This window comes from Notamacropus eugenii, chromosome 5, assembly GCF_028372415.1.
Source record: "Notamacropus eugenii isolate mMacEug1 chromosome 5, mMacEug1.pri_v2, whole genome shotgun sequence".
In the NCBI taxonomy this organism is placed as follows: Eukaryota; Metazoa; Chordata; class Mammalia; order Diprotodontia; family Macropodidae; genus Notamacropus; species Notamacropus eugenii.
In genome coordinates, this window is record NC_092876.1 from 44,219,321 (window position 1) to 44,246,563 (window position 27,243).

A 27,243-nucleotide genomic window follows, 5' to 3' on the forward strand; every position below is an offset into this window, starting at 1 on the left:
GAACAAGGAGACACAGCATTCATCCCCCATGTGGGTTACCACCCCATTGCCAGTCGGCCATTCCTTATTTGTAATGTTGGGCTCTGTTCCTTCTCTTTTGTTAAATAATATCAGATATCGAATAGAAAGAAAATAAATCAATTGGGCTCTTCTGGCCAACCTTGTTTCTAGGGCTGCTGATATCAGGACCTTGACATACAGGGCTGGGGCCCAGCCCTGCTCCTCAGAGACTCCTGGGGCACCTTCAAAACCAGGTCACTTCTGACAGAGTTGTAACCTGGGGCAGGCTTTGAAGGCCCTGCTGAAAGCTGCTTTCAAACAAAAAGCCAGGGATTCTTTTGCCCAGCTCTAGTCAGGATTGTGTGCACTGGCTCTTTCCCTCCCTCCCTCTCTGTCTCTTCTCTCTCTCTCTCTCTCTCTCTCTCTCTCTCTCTCTCTCTCTCTCTCTCTCTCTCTCTCTCTCTCTCTCTCTCCCTCTCTCCTTTCCTCCCTCCCTCCCTCTCTCTCTCTCTCCCCCTCTCTCCCTCCCTCCCTCCGTCCCTCCCTCCTTCCCTCTCTCTCTCCCCCTCTCTCCCTCCCTCCCTCCGTCCCTCCCTCCCTCCCTCTCTCTCTCTCTCCTTCCTTCCCTCCCTCCCTCCCTCTCTCTCTCTCTCATTCTCTCACTCTCTCCCTCCCTCCCTCACTCTCTCCCTCTCTCCCTGTCTCTCTCTCCCTGTCTCTCTCTCTCTCTCTCTCTCTCTCTTTCTCTCTCTCTCTCTTTCTCTCTCTCTCCTTGTGAGAGAGTGACATTGTTTCCTTTTTTGGAAGTCAGCAATCTTGCACAAGATACTACCACACTACAGCTTTATCCCTACAGGAATCATGCCTTCCCACAAGCCTGCACCCTGATATAACTCTCACCCTGTCATTGCATGGAAGGGACATTTCAGTGCATTGTGCCAGAGACCCCTTCGTGGGATGGATTTATTATTATTATTTTTTTAATTTGGGAAGGGCAAGAAATATGGGTGCCCGCGTACATGAGAAGGTGCTAGTGAGGTGTGTGGCTGTGAGTGTGGGTGTGCGTGCTTGGGTCTGGGTGCACGGGAGTGTGTATGGGCATGCATCCAGTTTTTTTTTGTTTGTTTTTCTGTCCCCTTCGGCTGTTTTCTTGAAGGCATGTGTAGTTAGTATCTTGGCTGAAAAGAAACCTGGGAAGTGGTTCTGCATGGTAACTGTATGGCTGACTGCCTGAGCAGGTGTTCCTGAGAGTGTTTCTAAAAATTTAACAAAGCAAGGCAAATAGAGAAGAGAACCCAAGACCATGGATTTGGACAGTGAGCACACACCCTCCTGTGATACATGGATACCCCTCCACTTCAGCCTCATCCTAAAAACAAAGTCATCATTGGAGAATCCACAAAACTGCCATGAGTAGGAATGTGAGGAGTGTCTCATTGGTACATATACCAATGATAATAATTACTGGCATGTAACACTTCAAGGGTATCCAATCTGGTCTTCCTAACAACCCTATGACTTAAGTGCTATGGCTTCATTATACTTACTGTTATCATTATTATGACCCATTTTGCAGATGAAAAAACAGAATGTTAGAGAAGGGAAGTCAATCAATCAATTGCCTTTATTAAGCATTTACTGTGTACCAGTGACTTGCCCATGGTCACCCTATGTGACTGATCAGTGTCACAGATAGGATCTTAAACCCACATGCCTTCTCACTCCAATTCCAGCACATTCAAATTTGGTGCCATCAGGAACCACTACATATCAGTAGAAGTCCATGATAGAAAGATTAGAATATGCTCCCCTTCTGGGGCAGAAGTTTACATGTAATCTCTCCAGAGTACTTATATTCATCCCAAGACTAGTGCCTAGTTTAGGGAGAACACCAGTGCAGAGGAACCAGCTATGGGACTTGAGTCTTCTGTAGATGGATATCATCCAAATTAGGAATTAGGCAATTAGCCAATGGGAACATGCCAGAGTTGGCAGTGATTGCAGACATCTCTGTGGCAAAGCCTTCCTCAAGGCATGATGCAGTGATGGGGGCATGCCTGCCCACTTGGGGACACCTTGCAGAGAAAGGTTGCCCAGGCCAAGTCTGAGGTCATAGACTCATGCAGTATAGAGTTGTCAGCCTTGGAGATGGTTTAGTCCAATAGGCTCATTCCCAAGATGAGAAAACTGATAGTTAAGTTCTAAGAGAAACCCAAGCCATCATGATGTTGGGGAATATCTGCCCAACATAGGGCTTAATTCAGGTTTGGGGGCAAACCTTCTCTTTGGTGACCTCACCTTCCCCACCCCCACGATAATATGAAAAGAGTTGAGCCATGGTGGTCAATAGGATTCTGAAGTGCAGATGACTTGTTTTTAGAAACACTTGTTCCCAAACTATCATTTCCACATTACATTTTGCAATCTGCCTTGCAAGCACTGTATCCTTAGGGCCATCTTCCCTGCCCGGTGTCTGAGAAGTCCTCTGGGGAGCTTGGCACAACCCAGTAGGATGACCTGACCCATCAGAAAACACATACCAAGGTCTAGTGAAATTAAAACAATTGGAGGCTGACATCCGTGGGGCCAAATCAACCAAATGAGACTCTCCCATCAGCAGGTGTCTGCTCCTCCAAAATTCAGGCAATAGGAAGATTCTATCCTGTCAATTTTGGTTTCTTTTCTTTTTTACCTCCCCTCTCTCCCACCTTTGGTTTGTTCCTTAATAGGCAATTAGAGACTGCCAAGCATTTCTTCTTTGGGTCATCAGGATCCCCAGTGACTGACTCAGGGCAGTCCTAAAAAGGAGGTGTAGATCCCACTGAATCTTCAGTCCCATCAGTTATCTCCCTGACTGTCTAGATCATCCATACCCTTCCCCAAGGACATAAGTTCAAGAGTTCCCACTTCTCTCCAAAAATCTGCCATTCTGTGATGGAAGTTCCTTTAAAAGATGGAAGGAAAGGATGGACCATCTTCCAGCTCTTGCCCACAAAATGCCATTTGTATCTGAATAAATGGAATAGACCCTGGTCATCCAAGGCCACTCCTGCAGGATTCTTTTCCCAGGCCCCTGACCAGGAGCCTAGGCTCCTACTAAAATTGGCTTGAGCTTAAATGGGAAAATGCCATCTCTTGGCCCCCCTCTCCCTGTGCATACCAGATAACCTCTAATCCTACAACCCCACCTTTGACCATGTGAATACCATAATTTGGTTCATTCCATTCTGGTTTTCAGTATTTATTTGGTAGGACCTGAATCAAGAGGATGAAAATGGGTAAAATCAGACACTATTTCCCTATGACTCTCTCCTGTATTTCACCTTTTTAATTGTAACCTCATTAGACTGACCCACTCCAACCTGAATGATTAGACATCAGTGTTCTTCCCCAGAATAGAAACCCAGTATACTTGGATTCTTAAATTACATCTCTCTGGTCTCATCATTCCTTCATTTCAGCCTAATCTACCACATTCAAAGCTCACCTTCACACAGGATCCTTTTTGTGAGAGAGAAACTTGTCATTAAATGTTTGGGGAATTGTTTTAAGATTGACCTTTTGGGTTTATTTGTTGCTTCATTGTGTTTGTTTATTTGTTTTTAATTCCTTTCCCCTGAAAATCCCTCCTGTAACCAAGTTTGAAGCCTGGAAATACACTGCTTGCAAGATGTCTTTGCAGTAAAGTCTCTCCCCTCTTCCCTTTGGTGCCCTGCCCTTTAATTGGCCAGATGCTCCCTGGGCAGCACCCCATCATAACCTCTTCCCATTTGCTTTCCCTTACCTTTATGACAGAGACGGTTCGAGCCATGACGCACGTCATCAACCAAGGAATGGCCATGTACTGGGGTACATCCCGTTGGAGCTCCATGGAGATAATGGTACTGTTGGGCCTTGACCTCGAATGACCTTTGAGAAGGCAATGGGCCAGCCCTCTGGACAAGGCTGACCAGAGGGGCTAAGCTATGGGTCAGGGATAGAGGCTGGATTTGTGATTTCACTGATATAGGGAACAACCAAATGAGGGAATCCCTCCCTCCCACCAATTCAGACTCACACCTATGAAACTATGATCATATAGTTATCATATGTAATTTATGTATGAGAATATCCCTTGGGAGATGGGACTAGAGATCTAATTTTATTAGCATAGGAAACTACCAATGAGAAAACACCCTCTAACCAATGTAGATAGACCCCAGCTCTGTAATTTGTCATCTCAGCTGCCTGATGCACTGAGTAGTTAAGTGACTTGTCCAGGGTTACACAGTGAATATGCATCAGAGGTAGCACCTGAACCCAAGTCTTCTTGATTTCAAGGCTGGCTCTCTATCCATAGCCTCTCAATAATATCCTATATATGCATAAAAATAATAATAGCACTTTTTAGGTTACAATATTACTAATCCTCCAGTGAATCTGGGATCTCTTTAGTATGGGCACTCCCTCCACTAGTACAGATCACAAGCCACTGGGTACAACTCTTCTCCATATTCTTTCATACGTCCAACATACGGGGAGACCTAGCCAAGTGGGTGGAAAAGTGGGGAGGAGAACCTTCCTCAGATTCCCTTGATGTTCTGTAGATAGCAATGGATCGTAGAATTAGAACCAGAAGGCTACTTAGAGGTCATCAAGTCCAAAGCCCTCATTTCTACAAGTAAAGAAACTGAGGCACAGACACCTGAAGGAACTAGGGTGACACAACTAGCAAATGTCAGAAGCAGGATTTGAACCCATGCCTTCCTGGCTCCAAATCCAGGGCTCCAGTTGCCTCTCAATGTCCAAGATTTCCTTTGATTCTTATAACAGCCCTGGGAAGCAAGATATTATTATCCCTATGCTACTAATGAGGAAACTAAGGCTCAGAGATGTCAAATGACTCAACCATGATGGTGCAGGGAGGACATGGCAGAGGTGGCATTTAAACCCAGGTCTGTTTTGCTAGGACATGTTCCACTAAACCTCAGTTTTTAAAAATTCTTATAATAATAATGTGATAATAATAAAACTTTGCATGGATGTAGCACTTTGTAGAATACCAAGCACTCTCCCAGGCATCATCTCATTCGATTTTCATACTCTGCTCTTGGACCGTATTAAGAGAGGTTTAGCTTCCAGGCATGAAGAGGTGGTCATCCTACCTTTCTCTGCTCTGATCAGATCATGATCCGCTCTCAGTGCCCTGTTTTAAAAACACTGTGGATAAACTACAGAACAATAAAAAACCTTGGGTTTATGTCATGTGAGGACTAACTGAAAGAACTGGGGGTGCTCAGTTTGGAGGAGAGGAGACTGGAGAGGGGGTGGGGAGCATATCTTCCTGGATGTATTTGAACGACTGCCATAAGGAAGAAGGATTGATCTCACCTGCTTGGCCCTAGTGGGCATAACTTAGAGCAGGGGGTGGAATTGGCTGGGGGGCAAATTTAGACTCAACCAAGGAAACCATAGGTGCTGCCCCTTCTCTGCAGATCCTCAGGCAGAGGCTGGAAGGCTCCTCAGAGATGATGGAGTGGGTATTCTTTTAGCATATAGATTTGATGAGGTAGCTACTAAGGCCCCTTCTAGCTCTCCAGTCTGATTTTGTATGATGCCTCCTGTGAGTTGGGGCAGGTATTACTGTCCCCATTTTACAGAGGAGGAAACTGAGAAAAGCATCAGAAAAAAACAAGCAACTGACCCCAAGGCCATATAACTAATATGCATTAGGGCCCACTCGGTTGTCCTGTCTCTCCCTCCTACCCTATATTTTGAGGCAAATATTTGTGTTGATGGTGATTTAAAGAGGCAAGAGCTCTCGGGAATCCAGTTCCAATGTGTGCCTCTTAATTATTCTGAGGTCTGGTGGGACAAGACAGCAGGGCATATTCAATTCTTCTTGACTTAATATGGCATCAGGGGAGAAGGTTGGAAGAAGAAAATCATCTGTTTCTCACTCTAGGCAGCAAGTCTCCTGTTGGCCATCTCCATCCCACAGCTTTACTGTGCCTTTCTCATAAATACTCTCCTCAACATTCAGTGTCCTCCAGTGGCCCCCTACTCTCTACATTCACCATGCACAATCTGGTCTTGGTTCCCTTACAAAGTCAAATGGGATTCCCATTTGAGGTAGAGCCCAGCCTGTCCAAAAGTTCCCAGCCATTATAAGAGAGTTCAGTGGGGTTTATTCTACACAGGACTCTAGTTTAGAGGTGACCCAGGCGTTGGTACAACACAGAGCTTCCCTGAATATCTATCACCATACCTGGTTCTTGGAGATAACCTTAATAAGGCTGGAACATTGGCCTCCAGAGCACATCATCTTGTTCATTTCTAAGCATCTGCAGTGGTCTAGGTCCCCTAACTGCAAATTACGCTAATGAGGATCTTGGCACAGATGGAGGTTCCTAGTTTGAGGTTGGCCGGCCAGCTAGGCTTCTGTCAGAGCTAAGAGGAGAGCCCATGTCTCCAGATGCTTGCCAGGGCTGCTCCTGCCCCACCTCACTGGCTTTTCTTTCCTCATCCTGGGGTCTGTTTTTGTGTCTGTTTTTTTCCTTCCCCTTCTCTTTTTGTAGAGAGACAGCATAGTATGGTAGGAACAGCTAGGAAGATAGGGGAAGCTAGGAAGACTGTTCTTCCTGGATTCAAATCCAGCCTCAGACACTGACTAGCTGTGTGACCCTGAGCAGGTCATTTTACCTTGTTTATCTCGGTTTCCTCATCTATAAAATGAGCTGGGAAAGGAAATGGCAAACCACTTCAATGTCTTTACCAAGAAAACCCCAAATGGGGTCACAGACAGTCAGACATGACAGAAAACGACTGAACAAGTGTAGAAAGTGGAGTTAAAGCCAAAAAGACCTGGAGTTAATTCCTGCTTCTGACACTTCACTGTCTGTGTGACTCTTCCTGAGCCATGGTACCCAGGACAAAACACAGCCCTCCACATGGATCTACCCATACAACTATCCCTTCCTTTATTCTAGAATAGACAAGCCCATGGTTTCTTATCTCACTGCCTTTCTCTTCGTTCCCTGGACACCCCAGCCAAGCAGCTCCTAACGTGACATCTACATTTCCCGGATTTCAATCACTTGAGACAGTGTTACAGTGGGAAAAAGTGCTTGATTTAGAGCTGGTGGATCTGGGTTCAAGTTCTCCCTCAGCCACTTATTCCCACTCTATGACTTGTGACAAGTCAGTGTCCTTGTCCGTACAAAGGGGTTCCACTAAATGACCTCTGACACACTCGCCACTTTACACTTTATGAATTGACTTTGGACATGTGATTTACTGACGTGACCTGTTGTATCTGATCTGAATCTTGTTGGCCCACTGATTTGTAAAAGGGTGTGTGTGTGGTTTTGTCCTTGGCAGGAAGCATATTCAGTGGCTCGGCAGTTTAACCTAATCCCACCGATCTGTGAACAAGCTGAGTATCACATGTTCCAGAGGGAGAAGGTGGAGGTGCAGCTCCCGGAGTTGTTCCACAAGATAGGTAGGTCCTGTCCTTCCCAGCTCTTCTGACTCTGGCGCCAGCCCTCCAGACACCTGCAGGCCCTGAATCACCTTAGAGGGAGTGCCAGGCTGGGAAAGTAGGGAACTACAGCAGGTCACCCAAAGCCAGTCCTTTTCTTCCCCAGAGAAGGAGGCTGAGGCCCAGGAATTCCCCAAGTTCTACCCTCTATACACCATGTCACACTCAGGAAGAAGTCCCTGGAACTGAGATCTGAAAATTAGCTCCCCATCCCAGGGGCCCTCACCCACAACACTACATGAACTTGAGCTCAAAAGACTTGATCCTGCATAGATGATAGTGAGGTGGATGGGTAGAGTGGAAAGATAGAAGGATGCATAGATGATAACCAGCTGATAAGTGGATGGATAGATAGAGTGACAAGAGAGAGAGAGAGAAGGATAGATAGATGATAGGATGGGTAAATAGATGGATGGATGATAAGAAGGGTGGATAGATAGGTCGATAGATAAAAGGATGGATAGTTGGATAAAAGGAGGCATAGATGATAGGTAGACCAATTGATAAATAGATGAATAGAGTGAATATAGATGGATGGATAGATGTATAAATAGAAGAATTGATAGATATTTGGATAGAAGGATATATATGTGATAGATAGATAGATAGATAGATAGATAGATAGATAGATAGATAGATAGATAGAACCTGTATGTGTTTTTTTTTTCCTCTATCATAGGTGTGGGTGCAATGACCTGGTCTCCTCTCGCATGTGGAATTGTTTCTGGAAAATATGACAGTGGGATCCCACCCTACTCAAGGGCCTCACTGAAGGTAAAGCAAGTCCATCCTGAGTTGGGGAGCAACAAGAGGGTGCTGGGTCCAAGGAGCTTGGGCCAGGACCCTTAATTCTCTGCCACCTGAGACCTCAGCAGCCAGCGGAAGCCCTCCTAACTTCCCAAAGAATGGGCCTTGGCCACCTCTCTGGCAGTAAATGAACTGACTTTGCATAACTAAGCCCTCCACGTATGGGGGTTGGTCCCTTACTGGGCTAGGAAACCTTCCTTCCCCAGAGCTGCTGTTCTCAAGGGGGTCTGAGCAAAGCCCTCCCAGCTACTTCCTACAACTGCCTTGGCACAGTATTCAGTCAAGCAACAAACATCTATTGAGTCTCTACTGTATGCTTGGTGCTAGGTGCTGGGATCATGAAAGAGTCTCTTTTCTTATTAAGTGACTGCTGTGTGCTGGGCATTGTCAGGTTCTGGGGAAGACGCAGAGCTTCTGTTATTGAAATACATATTCTGTGATAAGAGCACCTGAGAAGTGAAGGCTAGGGGAGAACTGAGAGGAAAAGTCATTATTGCCCAGAAGGATCAGGACAGACTTCTTGGAGGAGGCAACATTTGAGCTTTTCTTTAAAGGCTGGATAGGAATTCAACAGTGAAAGAAAGGGAAGGAAGGCATTTCAGGTAGAAAGAGCAACATGAGCAAAGGTGCAGGGGTGGGAGATGGCAGAGGGTGTGGGGGAGGGGCAGAGAATTGCCTCACCCCCACCCTGACCATCTCGAACATTGTGGTTGAGGTGCCTCCTCCCTGAACCACAGGAACTGCCTGTGTCAGGGTTTGTGGTTCCCATCATTGGAGGACCCCATGCAAAGCTCCTGCTCATTCTGGGACCCCAGTTCATGACACCAGGCTGTCTAGTGATCGGGGACAGAAGGAAAGGGCTCAAGGAACTAATCTCCTGGGCTTGATAAGAGATTCAGCCTGTGACCTATGACCTGTGACCTCTGCTCCAGTACTCCCAGGTGTACCTCAGCAACACCTCTTGCATCCATCTCCTTATTCAGAACCACTTCGATGGTTCAGTCTGGGTGGGGCAGCCTGGAGACAGGAAGACCTGAGTTCAGATCCTGCCTTAGACACTAATCAGCCGTTTGACTTTGGATTAGTCACTTAAATTCTGTTTGCCTCGGTTTCTCCAAATATACAATGAAAACGATAATAGCACCTCCGTCCTAGGGCTGAAGAGATAACATATGAAAAGCACTTGGCATCCTTGTGGTGTTGTCCAGATGCACCCTGGCTGCCTCACCTCCCCCTCAGAAGAATCATCCTAAGACACAGCCCTGACCACGTCAGTCCTCCATAGCCTTGACAATAACACGCACGCACCTCATGCTCACGTGATTTGGACTCGGCCCATGGTCTCTTATCTCACTGCCTGACCCCCACAGCATCACCCTTTATGCCCTGGACATCCCAGCCAAGCAGGACCCTGAGCCCAGCCCCCCATCTCCTCCTAGTCGGTCCTCCCAACCCCCACCCCAACCCCCAATCTCTCCCAACCCTCATTTGTCTTCAGGGCTCAGCTTCCCTGATCCCCTCTTCCTGCCGTTCTCCTACTTGTCTGTTCTTTCCCTCTTCTCAACTTTTGAACCAGAGGATTATAGATTAAGGGCTAGAAGAAGCCTTAGAAGCCACTGATGGTCTAAGCTTCTCATTTAGAGAGTGGCAAAGTTTAATTTGTGCATCTGTTGAATGTAAGGCTCTCTAAGGTGGGCTTCTGGTGCCCAGCATGCTTGAATGACTCGGGGTGGGGCAGAGTGGAAGGGCCTCCTTCCTGGCTCCCCCTTACCTCCTTGAGCTTCCAGTCCCACACAGCTCAGGGAAACTGGTACAGGAGACTGCCCCCATCCACCCTAGAGAAGTGACAAACCTCCTATGCTGCAGGTGAGTAATGGACTCTGGTGTCTGATTCCTGGTCCATTCCTCGGTGGCCTTCTGGACCTAAGGAGACTAAGCTGGGGTGCCACAGGTACCCAGAGCAGGTGATAGAGTGTCCTGGTCTGGGTTTAGAAACAGGGCCAAAAAGTCTGCAGGGAGCCTGAGGTAGCCTCAGGACCTGAAGAGGGAAAAGGAGGAAGGCACAAGCTGAGACAAACACTCAGCTGGGAGCAGCATGTTGGAGGCAGATGCCCCACAGCTGTCCCTCTGTGGGCCCCAGGAGGTCCCCCTCTGACCTGCTGTGTTCTCTCTTTCCCACTTTCATTCCAGGGATACCAGTGGTTAAAGGACAAGATCCTAAGTGAGGAGGGCAGACGGCAGCAGGCCAAGCTGAAGGAACTTCAAGCCATTGCTGAGCGTCTGGGCTGCACCCTCCCCCAACTGGCCATTGGTAAGAGGGAGGCTGGGCTGGGAGCGTGGCAATTCGTGTCCTAGCAAAGCAAGGATGGCCTGCCTGGGGACTCCACCAGCCCAGTGTCCCCTTCCCCAGACTTCCATCCACTGAGAGCCCAAAGAAATGCTTATTGTTTTATTAAAGCCACCCTGCTCCCAGCTACGGCTGCCACCACCACCACCACCATCATTGTTACTACCACCACAGCTCCCACCACAGCCACCATCATTGTTAACACCACAACCACTGCTCCCACCACAGCCGCCATCATTGTTACTACCACCACTCCTCCCACCACAGCCGCCATCATTGTTAACATCACCACTACCACCATCATTGCTACTACCACCACCACCACAGCTCCCACCACAGCCACCATCATTATTACTACCACGACTGCCACTGCTCCCACCACAGCCGCCATCATTGTTAACACCACCACTGCTCCCACCACAGCCACCATCATTATTACTACCATCACTGCCACTGCTCCCACCACAGCCACCATCATTGTTACTACCACCACCGCCACTGCTCCCACCACAGCCACCATCATTGTTAACACCACCACTGCTCCCACCACAGCCACCATCATTGTTAACACCACCACTCCCACCATTGTTGTTGCCATCACTACCACCACCACCACCACTATTACCATTACCACCACATCACCACCTACATGCCTCTCAGGCTACCACACTTCATTCTCTCTAACCCAAAAACCCATCAGTTGTCAGTCAATCAGCATCTGGCCTCTTTGCTGTTCCTCTCACACTCCCTCTCCCAGTCTGTGCATTTCCATTGGCTCTCCTCCTCATCTCTGCCTCCCACCTTCTTTGGCTCCCTTCAAGTCTCAACTATAATCTCGCCTCCTGCAAGATACCTTCATGGTCCTCCTCAGTCTAATGCCTTCCCTCTGAGATTCCCCCAGCTTCTCTGTGTATCTTATGTGTGCCTCACAATTCAGTGTTGTCTTCTCATTAGAATGTGAGTTTCTTGGGGTCAGAGCCCTTTTTCACCTTCCTTTGAATCCCCAGAACTTAGCTCTGTGCCTAGCACCTAGTAGGAGCTTAATAAATGTTGATTTGACTCAACTTGGCCTACTATGTGCTAGGCACTGAGGCCACAAAGACACAAATGAAACAGCCTGCCCTCAGCGAGCACACATCCTAACTGGGAAGACAGTGCACACATATACATCTGTGCAGAATCTATGCAAAAGGAATGCTGGGTATTCTGGAGACAGAAAGAACCCCAGTGGCACAAGGGAATGGAAGGATTCAGGTCAAAGGTAGCACTTGAGAAGTCTTGATGAAAACCCAAGATTCTAGCTGGGTTGTGCAGTGGGTAGAGCACTGGACTCAGAGTCAGAAAGACCTGAATTCAAATCCTGCTCCAAACATTTACTAGCTGTGTCCCTCTGAGCAAGTAAGTCACTTACCCTCCCTGATTCTCAGCTTCCTCATCTGTAAGACAAGGGGGCTGGACTTGATGGTCTCTAACGTCCCTTCCCACTAACTCTCTAGAGGAAGTATATTCCCAGCAGGGGGAGAGACAGAGAGGCTTCTTCATGTCTCAGACATGGACATCTCTTGCCAGAGCCACTGGAACAGCCTCCTAATTGGTCTGCATCCCTTAATCATTCAGTCAACAAACACTTATCAGTCACTTACTGTGCACTGCCTTCTAGATGCTGGGAATTTGAGGAAAATGCAAAAATAAGCCCTGTCCTCAAGGCACTTACATAGGGATTCAGCCTGGAAATCACAAAGTGCATTCAGAATAGATGGGAAGTAAGGTCAGAGAGGGAGGCACTAACAGCCTGGGCCTTCTGGGCATAGCCTGCATCCAACCTCCCCACCAGGCAATCTATCCTCCCTGTCACATCCTGACCAAATCCATGTCCCTGAAGCCCTGCTGCCCCACCCTGAAAACTCCAGGACCTCCCTAAGGCCTTGAGGACAAAACTCCAGCTCTGGTCCCAGCATGGCCTCGCCCTTCATGTGCTCTGCCCTGCATCTATACTGGCCATCTAGCTGGGCCCCATACCTGCCAATCCAATCTCCCACCTCCATACCTTTGCCTAGATTGACCCCTTACCTGGACAGTGCACTCTCCTCACCTGGATCTCTTGGAATCTGTCTCCCTTCAAGACTTAGGTCCAGTTGGTGTCTTCTCCTTGAGGGCTTTCCCAATCCCCTCATTGTTAGTGCCCTCCCTACCCTGCTCCCTGAAGTTATTGTGTGTTTGCTGTGTATCTGTTTTGTATTTACTAAGGAAGGGAAGGGAACATGCATCCATTAGGCACCTACTGTGTGCCAGGAACTGTGCAAAGTGCTTTACAGATTTCGTCTCAGTTGAGCCTCACTACAACCTTAGAAGGTGGGTGCTGTGATTATCCCCATTTTACAGATGAAGAAGCTGAAACAGAGTCTAAGTGATTTGTCCAGGGTCATGTAGCTAGTACAAGACTGAGGTGGATTTGAACTCAGGTCTTCATGATTCTAGGCACAGTGTTCTATGTACTGCACCACCTAATGCCACTAGGAAGAAGGAAGGAAGGAAGGAAGGAAGGAAGGAAGGAAGGAAGGAAGGAAGGAAGGAAGGAAGGAAAAACATTATTATGGATTTACCAAGTGCTAAGGGATAAGGGTTTGAGGAGGGAATACTAAAGAAAAGCCAGTCACCCCCAAGGAGTTGCCATTTCTGATAACAGGAGACAAAACATAATGAACCGGCCAGAGACAGGCACGCTGGTCCTGAAGGTCCCTTTGTCAGTGAATGAAGCCCATGGGGAAGGTGACCCCTCCTTCCTGGGGCCTTGGTAGAGCTGATTAGGTCCCTGGGGAGGGGGTGGGGCCTGGAGCACAGCCAGCAACAGGTGGCTGAACAGAAGGAGTGAAGGGAAACAGGGCTGGCATGTGCCTGCCAGAGCAGACCCCTGAGCAATCAGGCCAGCAGGGCTCCAGAGGGCACTTGGGAAGCTTGGTCCTCCTGGCAGGGTCCAGGCTGATGAGATGGTCGGGGAATGTCATCTCCTTGGGGGCAGGGCCCGTTTTGCTTTTGGCTCTCTGCCTCCAAAACCTGGCACAATAGAAGCCTAATAGATGCTTGTTGAGTGGAGCTGACTCATCTTCTTTCTGGAATTCCCCAGCCTGGTGTCTGAGGAACGAGGGTGTCAGCTCCGTGCTGCTGGGGGCCTCCAATGCAGACCAGCTAATGGAGAACATTGGTGCCATACAGGTGAGTGCTCCAGTGCTTGGTGGGGCTGGGGTGGGGGAGGCTGGGGACACAGTCCAGGGCCCAGGGGCAGTGCCACCCTTCTTCAGCATTGTGTTTCCCTCCTCTCAAGGCAGGCGCAGCCCCATGACTACCTGCCGCAGGACAGGGTTTCCCAGAGGCTCAAGCTGGGGGGCAGCAGGCTTAGTTTAGAGCTGAGAGCTAACTTAAAAGCCTTTCTCCAGCTTACTCCCTTTCCAGCTTCAGGAAAAGCTTTCCTTGGGTCTCAGTGAAAAAACACTGGTCATCCTTCCAGCCCCTTCATGCCAAGGTAATGTGGTGGCCAGTGCTTGGCATGCTACAGGCACCATAATAACCCAACAGCCAATGACAGGAGAGATCAGCTTGGAGAGTCCTCTTACTGGACACTTCAGGAAGCTCTGTCTGTAGACTCTGTGTCCTGTATCTGATTTGGGTAAAAATTCTAGGCCACTTCATTCCCTCCTTTTCTCCATCTCTCAGCCAGAAGCATGTGGTTCTTCTCACAGGTCCTGAGGGTTTGCGCTGGTGGAGTAGCAGCAGAAAGGGGACCATCTTTCTGGAGGGTGCAAACACTGGCCAAAGGTTAGGCCTCAAAGGGACCTGCTCTTTTAATCCCACCCTCCCTGCCTTGTAAGAGTCATATCCTTCCTCTGTGCCCCCAAACTTGCTTAAATGCCTAGACCGACAGTTTCCATCCACTACTTCTCAGCCACATTACTTTGTACCCTGATTCCTTGGAGGGATAATGTGAGATCCCAGCAATACCCTGTTTGCCCATGACCCATAGGCTGTTTGTCTTTGCAGGTGCTCCCCAAATTGTCATCTTCCATCATCCATGAGATTGATAGTATTTTGGGCAATAAACCCTACAGCAAAAAGGACTACCGGTCCTAATCCTCCCTCCCCCCTCCCTGGATCTGCTCGGACAGTTACTGTTTCCCTCCTGGTCTCCTGTCCGCTTGCTTAAGCTGTTATTGAAGCCAGGTGGAGCCTGTGCTTTTGCATCCAAGAATCCACATTGACACGTCCAAGGGAAGATCTTTCAGACGTTGCTGTGAGACAACATACGCTGCTTTACTATAATAAAATTTATTTCGTGCTCAAGAAACCGTCCGATTGAGGAAGGCTCCTCCAGTGTGCTCTCCACCCTCCATAAGCCATCTCTGCTCAGCTCATCCTCTTGGACAAAGACAGCCAAGCTTTCCCCTCCCTCCTCCTCTGCCTCATCAAAAGGAGGCTCTCTGAACCAGGTCCTAGCCTAGAACTGGTTTGTGTTGTCTGATCAGAGATGTGGTGAGTTCTTCCTGGAAAAGCCCCCATCGGTGTATGTCTGCGAGCACTTTGTTGTTTTTCTGTTTAAACACACACACACACACACACACATACACATACACATACACACACACAATGTATTTATGAAATGTAGTTTATCATGCTAGCCTGAATTTCTGTGTTGACCAGATGGGCAATAAGAGGGCTTCCCCTCCCTTTACTCCACAGCTAGTACAGTTTGCCATCAGATCTCTCTCAGTGATTGCTGTCAATTCTTTTGTGTGTTTCTCAACAAAACACTGACCCAGGTTTGTAGGGTTTGTTCAAACAGTACTTTGCTCCCACCTACCACCCACCACTGTCCCACATTCTCACTTATTGGGAAGGCCCACCCACCGGACTTCAGGCTTGATTTGTGATTTTGGAGGATACGGAGATCTCCTCTCATGTGACCCTGCAGTTCAGTTTTAAAGTACATCTCCAATCTCCCCAGCCTCCTTTGACCTGGACCCAGTTACAGTCAGCAGAGTGGATCCAGAGTCATCTGAGAAAATGAGAATTGTGCTTTAGGAACCCTCTTAGAAATGACCCTCACTTAGGAAGGAGACCCTGATTTGTTTCCCATGTATCATATCCTAAGGAAGGAGGGTTTCAAAAAGAAATCCACCAGCCACATCTCCAAAATAGTTGGAGAGAATGATCATCTCTGAAGTGTCCTTCACCAAAATTGATATAATTCCCTCTATCCCACTACCACTTTATCCTCCTTTGTGAGACTGAATGACAGTTTGGAGTAATTGGATAATACCCCAAGATAAGAAGATCAAGGCTTAGACTCTTAGAGATAGAAAAGACCCAACCCCCTTTTGCAGATGAGAACACTGAGGCCCAATGAGGTGAAGTGACACAAGGGGGCAGATTAACCTTGGTCCTCTGACCCCTGTTTAGGACTCCTTCCACTATCCTATGCTCTCTTTTTCCACACAGAGCTAATCTTCTTGACTCCCTCTCAGCAGATGAGTTCCTGGAAAAGGCTTGACAGCCCCTTCTTTCACATCTCTCCAGGGTAACCATGGCCCAGTTAGCTCTCACCCAAGTCCTGTTCCCCTTCCTCAGTGTGGTTCCAGAGACCTTGGGGGCACCTGGCACTTTTTATTCCCTCCATGGCCTGGCCTGGAGCAGAGTGGCTAGAAATCCAGGCAGCTCACTCTCAGAAATAGAAGCCTTGGGGTTCAGAGATGTGACTCCATGCTACCTTTGAGACTTTAACCAGAGACTGACTTCTACCCCATACAATTCCATACTAAAAACATCACAAACATGTACACACACACATACAACACAGTGAAAATCCAAATTTCGCAGGAAATCAGCAGGCCATCCAGGAAACACTCACAGGGGCTGATTTTGTCCATCCCTCAATCCTCAGACAGGAGCTGGTAGCCACAGTACATCATGAGATTCTGATAAAAGAAAGGATGTAGGACAATTGGAAGTCACATTCCCCCTTCAGTCATATCTTTCTTCCCTTCCCCTGCCCCCAGTGTCAATGGCCATTTAGGTATTGGCCATGTCTGGAGTGCATCTGTCCCTACTTTATGTTTCTGAGAAGATGGTATTCCCAGAAATTCTCCTCTCTGACCTGCTAAAAAGTCAGGAGGAGCTGGACAGAGATAGTAACATTGCCTATGCTAACTGGCATGAACCAAGCCACATGAGTTCATTAAAACCCAGACATTTCACTAGTAAATGGTTTGGATTTGCCCAGGAACAGGAGAGAGGCTGGCCCTCAATCCTTCCCTTAACAGTCTATTCCAGTCTCTCTTGAGGAGTTTCTCCCAGCTCACCAGTAGGCAGTAGTAACAAGCAATGAACCGTTCCTTCGTAGAGATGGGGAAAGGGGAGAAGAGAAGCAAAGAATTTCTGAATAACCACTATCAAAATCACTGGGTGCTCCTTAGCCACTCTGGGCTGTTGTAAATCAGAGCTCCCTGTATGTCAGGCACTGTATTAACCATTGGGATTATGAAAAAAGGGGAGGAAAACTCAGGTTAGAAACCATCCCTGAAGCTAATTGGCACACTTAGTTATGGAGGTGTTCATCTCCCTGTTGATGCCCACCCACCTCTGTCTGTCTTGTAAGAGAAGTCCCTACCTGGCCCTCTCCATTAGAAACCTGGTATTGACAGTAATCTTTAAGAAAGGGGCAGAAGGTTGGTGCTGAACAGTGAGCAGTGACCAGGTACCCTCTGTTCCAGCTCCGAGACAGAATCATCTCTCTGAGGCATTGCGCCTACCTCTGCCCTGAAGGGCTGAGCAGTGAGCTCTGTGCTCTTCAGTTAACCAGTCCAGCGGCAAACATTTATAGAGAACCAACTCCCCTAGTGCCAGGCACATAGTGTTAAGTACTAGAGATGCTGAAACAAAGAAGGAAACATGCCTTAGGGCATAGACATTTTGGGTCAGCCCAAACACAAAGCTCCAATCTCTGGACTTACTGCCAGGGGCTGGGAGCCTTGTACCATCCTGGGTGCCCGGGGGCAGTTAATCAGAACTTCCAGGGATGGACTTAGCATGAATTAAATTCCTGAGAGGGTATAACCCATATTGCTTTTTTGTGGTGCCATGAGCCTCCCAGAGTACAACACATGCTTCAGGGTAGGGACTAATGACCTTGGTCAAGGGACCCGTAATCCTTTAGCCCATTTCCTGATCTGTAGAACTGAGCATGTGCATGTCCCTTCCAACACTGACTCAATGATTCAGTGACTTGATGGCTTTTGAGGAACCAGCACCACCCAATGTGGTCCCATGATGGTGTCTCCAGAACAAGGGAGGCTAGAGGAAGACCCAGGCCTTTCATACCACCCTGCATCCATAGAATCTCAGAGTTGGAAGGGACCTTGGCATAAATCTAGCCCAACCAGGACCTGAACAATAGTCCTCTCTATAATACACCCAATGAGTGATCATTACAGACCTCTGGTGAGGCTGAGCCCACCACCTTTCATTGAACTTAAATTTGTCTCCTGGTTCTGCGTTCTGGGGCCAAGCAGAACAAGGCTCGTCTTTCTTCCATGAGATGGCCCCTTCCAATAGTATCTGTTGCCAGAAAGGAGAGTTTCCTGCTTACCCATGCCTTGGTCAAAGCTTGACACCATCATATCAGCTATGGCAGGAGCTTGAGCCAGAAAGGACCCCAGGATGGCCTCTGGTTGGCAATAAACTCCATAGAGTGATGAGAGAATATGAAAGTCCCAAGGAAATCTTTGGTAATGGCTCCAAAACATAGTACTGATGAAAAGCCCAGTGGGGCTTCCATCCCAGTGTTCGTTGGCTATGTCCACCTTTAGGATCAGAATCGTAGGATTTCAGTGTTGGTAAGGATGTGGATGTCCAGAGACATGAGATTTAGGGCTGGGAATGACCTTGGAGACTAACTAGGCTATGGAATCTTAACCTTTCTTTATGTTATGGATCCCTTGGAAAATCTGGTAAACCTTATAGACTGTTTCCCAATGCATAAAATGCATGGGATTACCAAAGAAACCAATTATTCTGAAATACAGTTGTTTTTTTTTAAGTTCATGGACTTCAGGTTAAGAACCCCTGATTAAAGCTAACCTTGATTTCATTGGGTTCAACAAAACTCCTTTTATAGATAAAGAGTTGAGGCCCAGAGGGTTGAAGTGATTTAAGTAATGTTACCTAGCTAGTACATGTTGGAGCCAGTATTAGAAACCAGATCCTCTAGCTAGCTTCCTGGTTATTTTACCCAAATGTAATGGGCCTCAAGGTGGGAAGGAGGGTGCCCCTGCTAATGCCAGGGTAGCACCCCCCCTGCTCCTCAGCCCATCTGTCAACTTGAGCCAGTTAGCCTGTGATTTAGGCTCACCAACTCAAGTGTTCAGCCATGGATACAGGTGCTGAGACTTGGGAAGCACACCCTCCCCACCATCCTCAGAAGGTTTTAAAAGCAAGCCGGCTTAGGCCCAGGGAGTAAGCAAGAAACCACAAAGGCAACAGGAGGTGGGAATCCTGGGGAGGAGGGGAGTCTGCCAGGACAGAACAGGGTAGGCAGCCAAGAAAAAATATATCATAGCTCTGGGGTCTAGTTAAGTCTGGATTTGGGGTCTGATTTCTGGGGGATACAGTATTGAATATGAACCATTTCCTAACTATTATTTCCTAAATATTTATAAATAAATCTAAATACTTCCTAAATATCACCATTCATAAAGCCAACAGAAGTAGTCAGTCATAAAGAACATGTCTCCTGCAGTGTTTCTTACTTTGTGGTCACAGCTTAGAGGAGGGGGGATGGCACCTTCCAACTTGAACACTACAATTCTGGTCCTAGAGGTGGATGTATTCAGTACATACAGGGATCCACACTGGCCTTGTCCTCCCCACTTCCCCTTCAAAATGGCCAAAGGGCCAATGCATAAAAGAAGTACATGAACTTTGGGGGAAGGTAAGCCTTGGGAATGGGGACACTGGAAAGCAATCCTGGCCTCCGTTGGCCATTCCTTCAGTCTAGCTAACATAAAGGACATGCCCCCTCTGAACACTCCAACAAGTGGTGAAGGAGAGGGGAAGAACTCTGCCCCCGGAAAGTCTTGAAGGAGGTGAGCTTGGGAGGGAGAATGCTCTGCCAACCTCCCCTCCTCTGTCTTGCTGGCTCCAATCTCTGACTCTCCTTTCTCTAAACCTGGGTGTGCATTATTCAGGGAACCCAGAGTTCAAGTGGAGAAAACTGTTCAATGTCTGAAGCTAAACAAATTCTCTTTCCAGAAAGCTATCTATCCAATCAGGGATTTTTAACCTTTTCAGTGTTTGTTTTAGACCCTACCTTTGACAATCTGGTGAAGCCTTTGGACCCCTTCTCAATCATCTTTTTTAAATGCAAAATTAAAATGTATAAGATTATAAGGGAAATCAATTATATTGAAATAAAGGTATAGTTTTTTCCCATCAAAATTCATGAAGCCCTAGAAATCTGAGAAGTCTATGGATCTCCAAGAAAGAACCTTCGAAATAGGATTCAGAGTAAAAGCCTGGGAGGCAGATGAGTCTAGAGTTGGGCTAAGCCACAGGTGGAATGGGTGGGCAGGGATAGGGGGACAGGGCTGGCTTGAAGCTCGCCTTCCCATCTTCCAGTGTTCTCTAATCATGAAGTTAATGGTATCCATGGATTCCCATTCAGCATCACTTATGATGGTGACTCCTTTCCAAACCTTGGTCTCCCAAGTGACAGGAGTGCCGCATTCGCTTCTTCTGTTCAATTCATGTCGTGTAAATAATGTGCTTTTATTTTTCTTTGGTTTTTATATCTAATATATGTTACATATGTATATATGTATGCATATATATACATATATACACATAAATATAAACTGGTTTCTAAGCTAACTGCATAACCTATCTAGGCACAAATTTCCATATTACATCGCACTTCTAAGTGAAGATTCAGACTGAGATACAGCCATTGTATTTATGGAATGACAAAATAAAATATTAAGCCTTACTTACTGCTGTTTCTAGTGCTTTGCTCCTGGTTTTCCCCAAGAACCTTAGCTCTAAGCCTCTCTGGAGTTGGAGCATGGGGGGCAGGGGGAGGTATTTCCTTATTTGAAGTAGAAGCCCCTGGGATGAAGGTCAGAATGGGACCACCCACATCCTGTCCTGGAAAGAGCCAGGACTTCCTGACCCGTCTCCCAGCCTCACACTGAAACAATTTGGACCCAGGGACCCTGGTAGACCTTCTGCAGACATTCCCCACCCTGTCCCCTCCGACTGCACCGCAGTCAATTCAGCCTACAGACTGAAATGTCTTTTAGCTTCCTGGGAAGAAGACAAACCACCTACTCTTCACCAAAAAGAGTTGTAGAGTATCTGTCTTGGCAGGGGGAGGGGGCTGTCCCTATATTTTCAGTTATCTGCCTTTTGCCCAAGACCTAGGTATATCCACTCTGTGTACATACCTCCTTCTTCATAACATTGGATGTGCCATAACAATATAATTTGCTACATCCATCTCCTTATTTCCTTTGCCACAATGGGCTGAGACAAGGCCAGACCTGTAACTAAAGGGAGGTGGTCAGGGCTTCTTGACCCTAGGGCATCGAATTCAGAGAAGTGCTAAGAGAGATTTCAGTCTTTCAGCAACAGAAATAACTGAACTTATCTATTTAATAATCTATTTAGAAAGGCTAATAATTAGTTCATATAAAAAGCTACCAGATGGCAGCTTCTTTTCCCCAGCCTCCCTATCAGTGGTGGGATGGCATCATTGAGTCTCTACCATCCTCCCCCAATTAAATTAAGGTGGATTTTGCACCATTTTCCCTCCACAAAAACTTCTGGTTATAACTTTGGATAAATCTAGTCCAGATCCTTTGGAGGGAAAGAAGGGGGGAACAGTGAGGTTGAGACCGAAACATCTCTTACCCAGTAGGAGAGCCTTGGGGGTTTCTCCCCAAGTTGTTGAGATACTTAGCCAAACTCTTGATTTATTCCTTTCTCAAAGGCTTTATTTAAAACACAGAAAACAAAAACAAATACACACAGAGTACAAAGTAGATGTGATTGTGTCGGCTACAGTATCTGTCAACCCTCCTACAAAAGGCCTGGTCACTGTGCAGCCAAGGATAGCAAACAGAACAGATGTGGAATCATGGCAGCAAGGTGGCCATGGGATCTCTGAGCTGCTCTGTCAAGGGCAGAGAACCTGCCTGATCTCACCCCACCAGCATTCACACAGGCCCAGATATGGGATGCCCAAACCTCATTGGGAATGAAGCATTTGGTGCTTAAAAGGAAAGAAGAAAGAAACCATCTGACCAATGAACAGTCTTATGAACACTGGTTGCCCCAGATTACACACTGGAGGAGCGAGACATTAGATTTCTAAGCCAAGGGTATTTGGTCAGCTTCCTGGCTCCAGGGGCTTGACAAAAATGAGTCTCCTGTGAGCAGCCATGAGGCCAGGAGGAAGAAGAAGGTCCAGGTCTCAAATCACTACTTACTCGACGAGCTTATATCGCACACAAGCACAAACACATACACCCGTGAATCCATTGTGTTATCATACCTAAAAAAATACTTTTTTTCCCTTTAAAAAAAAAAATCTAGAAATTAAGACAAATTTCTCAACACAAAAACTTCATGACTTTGGGCTGTAAACATCAGGTTACATAAAACGTGAGGGTCGCCAATTTCCTCGACAAAATATGCTTTAGACGGGAGTGCTCAAGGTGCAGATACTTTGCCCCAAGACCCTGGCAACATCCTGGCTTGGCACCAAGTTTGGGGCTCTTTTGCTAAACTAAGGCAGAGAAGTCCAGACATTGGCCACTTTTCCTGGCATCTTTACGCTGCTTTGGCTCCCTAGAGGCTCTGCCCATCCATCCTTTGGCTTCCAAGAGGTCCTGCCCATCCTAACCCTTCCTCTCCATTCAGCTGGAAACACTAAACACTTCCCCATGCTGGGCAGATTCACTGTTGGTTTCTTTGGCTGGTTCCTCTAAAGCATGCTTTAGTCTCCACTGTTCCCCATACCAGCTTCCCCCTTGTAAGCTATTTGAGGACAAGAATGATCTTCCTTATATTTATGGCACACAACAGGTGCTTAGGATAGGGATAGAGACCAGACCATTGATTTTATTGGCACAGGGAACTCTCATTGCAGGTCTTAGGTAACTGGTTGATAGGAGACTTGCTCAGGGCTCACACACATTTTCAGAGGTGAGATCTGAACCCAGTTCTTTCTGACTTACAGGCCAGCTTTCTATCCACTATGCCAAATACTTAATAAAGGCTCTTCCATTTATTGATTCATTCCTAATCAAATCCCTTTCATTCAAGTTGCAATATGCCTTTTACATCATTGAGAAACCCAGATTTGGGGAACATAAGAGAAAAAAGACTATCCCTCCTTGCCTAATTACAATGAATATCTTAAGGGCATGAGGTGGTGGTACCCAAGGGATGGGGTGGACCAATCCCTCAACCTTGAGTCTCCCATGCCTTCTCATAAGCCTGGCACTTAGTCACAATTTCAAAACCAGCAAAGTCACTAATAAAAGCCACTCTGGAAGAGAAAAGAGGTTCTAGGAGATTTTCCCAAAGATAAAGATTAAACAAGAGTTTTTTAATTGTATCCATTTATGGCCCATGGAGATAGATTGGCAAGGGAAGGGAGGGCCAATGGAAACATGGAATACATTGGGAGAGCAAAGATGTGTCTGGTTTAATTTTCCCTAGTTCCAAAAATAACTATCACGGCCTGACAAAGTATACACACACACGCAAACACACATACACACATACGCGCACACACACACAGAGTGTCAACAGATCCTTTTAAGACTCTCAGCCCCAAGGCCTTATAGAAGCACAAGATGTCATTGATTTAAGTAATAATACCATGAAAGAAACATCACAGGAGCATACATTGATTCAGAGCTGGAAGGAACATCAGAGGCCAATGATAAGGAAATGGAGGTTCCCAGAAAGGAAGGGATTTTGCCTAGGGTCAAACCCCAGATGGGCTTATAATCACACCATGCAAGAAGCAGGGCTCTCAAACTCTGTCTGCTTGCATGAAAGCTTGAAAATGACACAAATAGAGATATTTAAAACAGTTTGACTTCTCTTCCTCCACTTTGGACAGAGGGTGACTTTTCTTCCTCATTTAAAATGAGAAGACCCTTCAGGTCTGGTCTATCTGACAACCCCAGGGGATTCAGCTTGCCAAACACCAGGCTGGGCAAAGAATGTGGTCATTGATGACCATAGCCCACTGGGTCTCTTCTAGGGGAGGGCAGGGAACAGGATCTCATTAACCCTGAAAAGCAGAGTAACGACTAAAGACTCTAGGCAAAGCAACAGCAAAAAGGAGAGGGACAAATAAAAGGAGGATAGAAGAGGAACAAGAAAATGGTGAAAGAAGGAAAGAAAAGCACACTGGAAATAAGCAGCAATCCTGATTGGGAGAGTTACCACTGATCCATTCATTGAGTCAAGGGCAGCCTACTCCTGATAGGAAGGAATGGATAACCCAACATACCAACATGGCACCAATGGTCTTTGAGCCTTTTCAAGCTATTTAGCAAAGACTTCATGAGGTGATGCCAGAGCACTGGTCTGAAGGCAGTAAACGATATTGTCATCTCAGGCCATTTGGCAACTTCTAACCTCTCTAGCAAGAGCTCTGCCCTAGAGAATGATGGGAAAAGCATGACATTTAATGTTTGGCCAAGGAAAAAAAATGTCCATAGGACAAGATCAGGGTAGAGTGACCTTGCAGCAGGCATGCACACACACACACACACACACACACACACACACACACACCTGTCAGCCTGAGCTAAGGATGCATTCAAGGAAGGAGATACTACTAAATGAAGAACATAACATTTATGGAAATAGCTTCCAGTGATCCACTATGGAGTTAAAATGGCCTCTTCCTCCCATGGACATCATTTTAGGCAGTCAAGATTGGTTAATCTGCTATACACATTGCAATTTTGTGTGCCTCTGTCTAAACTTGAAATGCTTCTCCTTAATTCAATAAATAGGGAAGTCTCCCCCAAATACATGTGCTATCCTGGCACAAGAGATCCCAAATGTGAGGATTTACGAAGGGACCTTAGAGATCATGGAGTCAAACCCTCTCATGTTACAGAGGAGGAGACCAAGGAAAAGTGACTTGGCAGGGTCACCCAGCTAGCCAATAAGTGGCAGAACCAGGCCCAGAACCAAGGCCAATCGCTCTTTGCAGGTCACATCAGCAATAGATGTCATTATACCCAGATGACTCCCTACAAGAACTTGCTATATCCTTTCTAATAGAATGTGTGCTCCTTGAGGGTAAGGATTATTTTTACTTATGTATTTGCATTGATAGCACCTAACACAGTGCCTGGCACACAGTAAGCACTCAATTAACACCTGCCTTTACTGTTGCTCCCTCCCACCCTCAATCAGAAGTGAAATCAGATCCCTTCAGTCTCTCCCAAGGAGAGATCTCTTTAGAAGCAAGGCCTAGGATTTACTCTTATGTTCACTATGTCCCTTCTCCTCAGTAATCACCGATATCTAAACCCACTGGGTCCACCCCCTTCCTCTCTCACCTGGTAAAGAGATTCAATTAGATCTTGAGGGAGAAAACTAGCAACTGGGAAGCAAGAAGATGTAACCTAGGATCTCCTTTTATATGTAAAGACTTTGATTGTTCAAAGGGGCAGAAAAGGAACTCTTGAAGCTACAGAAAGCATGTTCCAGCTCTCAGGATGGGAATGATCCAGAGGATTTACCTTCCCGCCTTCCTCAGAACAGACCAGGATCTAAACTTCCAGGCCAAGGAGAATCTTTGCTCCTGTTATCCCGCCTGATGATTCCTTACCTGCTGAGCCCCTCCTTCCTAGAATCACTGAATCTTACAATCCCTCACCCTTTCAGAGACCTCTACTGGTCATCTAGTCCAACTCATATTTGAAGATGTCTCCTCTACAGAATCTCCCAACAAGTGGCCCTCTAGTATCAAAAGTATTCAATGAGGGGAAACCCCTAGTCTCTGAATGTGACCCATTCTGCTGTGGGACAGATCTAACTGTTGGGAAGTTCTTCCTGGCATCAAGTCCAAATAGACCATTTCACAAGTTCTTACTCTTCACTGTTCCTAGTTTTGCCCACTGAGCCCCAGTAGAATAAGTCCATTCCCTTCTCCATCTGTCAGCCTTGAAGATGACCAAAATTGACCTCAACTTGCTGGTGTCAATCAACATTAACTTTCTAGCAACATCAGGAAAAAATGGTGTCTCTCCAAGCCCTTTTCCTTGGCTGCATACAACCTCCTCTGCCCTCACCAGGAACCTCCTCTTATCCTAAGACCCTGAAGCCTCAGCCCCTGTCTTCAGATTTTCTACAACCCATGAGAGTGACTCCAAGTATCACTATGATGAACTATGATGGCATGTGAGGCAGGCTCAGCGGGGTCAGGATTGGAAGGTGCGTTGGCCTGATAAATCAACACCTTCTTACAGATGAACCCTTGGGTCCTTAGGATTGACCACAGGTCTGGTGATCTGAACCCTGTCTCCATCAGCATTCCTGCAGCAGAGAGTTTCCAGGCAGAGCTTACAATATACCAGGTGGCCTTTGGGCCATCAGCAGGTGGGAGAGTTTGCAGAAATGGCAAAAAAAAAAAAGCATTCTGCTAACCCTATCCCAAGAACAGGTCTTTGTGGTGGCCAGGACAAGACATGAGACTGGGCCAGAACTCCGCTAGAGAGGCCAGAAGGTTGGGCCAGCCCCTGCCTGTAGCCTGTGGTCCAACAAGACCTGAGGTGCTGCTAGGAGAACAGACAGGAGCAGACAGGGCAGAAGGTGCATGCAGCTGCTCAAACACAATGATGGTGAGGAGAGTCAGGAGCCAAGCAGGAGGCCACACAAGAAAACTGAGCCTTGTCCTCACTGGCAGGTGGGGTCCACAAGTCTAGAAATCGGGGCTCCAGTGAGGTCTCCCTTTAGATTTTATGCATGTTGATAAAAACAGAGACATAAATACTGTTAACATTATAATCCTTCATAATTCATTCAACTTTTATCAAGACAAACTCTTCGAGTCTTCAATAAGAAAGTGCAAAAGATGTACAAATAAATGGAATCCCTTCTAAGAAGTTCTGGAAATGGGTTTGTTGTTTGTTTTTCAGTTGCTATTTGTTTTTCTCTTTTTTCTTTTCTTTCTTTTTTCCTTTTCTCCCTTTTTCCCTTTTTTTTTTCTTTGAAGAACACTTGAGATATGACATGGTGGCACTTCTGGGTGTCTGACCCATGAGGGCTGGGACTTAGTCTTCAATGCAGATGACATCGCTGAGTTTTCCCTTTCGTCCCAAAGCAGCACCATCTTTCAGGGAGTCAACTCCTTTTCTGTCAGGGTGGCTGGCAGGTGGCCCAGTGGGCGTGGCTGTAAGGACACAGAGAGGGAGGTGTTAACTACCCTGAATCCCCCCCTCCCACTGATCTCTGCCAGCTCCTAGAGTTTTTCTGACTGCTGAGAAGG

General features: G+C 46.9%; 2 protein-coding genes across 17 annotated transcripts in view; one reads left to right on the forward strand and one right to left on the reverse strand.

Annotated features, from left to right (window-relative positions):
* Positions 1-20,703, forward strand: part of KCNAB2 (potassium voltage-gated channel subfamily A regulatory beta subunit 2) — a 198,118-nt gene extending 177,415 nt beyond the window's left edge. For 6 of the 9 annotated variants that reach the window (XM_072608693.1, XM_072608696.1, XM_072608694.1 and 3 more), the window contains 7 exons: positions 3,796-3,881; positions 7,360-7,480; positions 8,199-8,293; positions 10,517-10,637; positions 13,798-13,886; positions 14,411-14,486; positions 14,709-20,703. In XM_072608693.1, the coding sequence (XP_072464794.1) occupies positions 3,796-3,881; positions 7,360-7,480; positions 8,199-8,293; positions 10,517-10,637; positions 13,798-13,886; positions 14,411-14,486; positions 14,709-14,743 (623 nt within the window). In that variant the 3' untranslated portion in view covers positions 14,744-20,703. The remainder of the gene's footprint in view (positions 1-3,795; positions 3,882-7,359; positions 7,481-8,198; positions 8,294-10,516; positions 10,638-13,797; positions 13,887-14,410; positions 14,487-14,708) is intronic. The other 3 variants (XM_072608695.1, XM_072608697.1, XM_072608690.1) reach the window with 1 other exon arrangement.
* Positions 20,704-21,693: 990 nt separating this feature from the next.
* Positions 21,694-27,243, reverse strand: part of CHD5 (chromodomain helicase DNA binding protein 5) — a 146,577-nt gene continuing 141,027 nt past the window's right edge. For 7 of the 8 annotated variants that reach the window (XM_072608706.1, XM_072608709.1, XM_072608708.1 and 4 more), the window contains one exon: positions 21,694-27,147. In XM_072608706.1, the coding sequence (XP_072464807.1) occupies positions 27,029-27,147 (119 nt within the window). In that variant the 3' untranslated portion in view covers positions 21,694-27,028. The remainder of the gene's footprint in view (positions 27,148-27,243) is intronic. The other variant, XM_072608707.1, reaches the window with a different exon arrangement.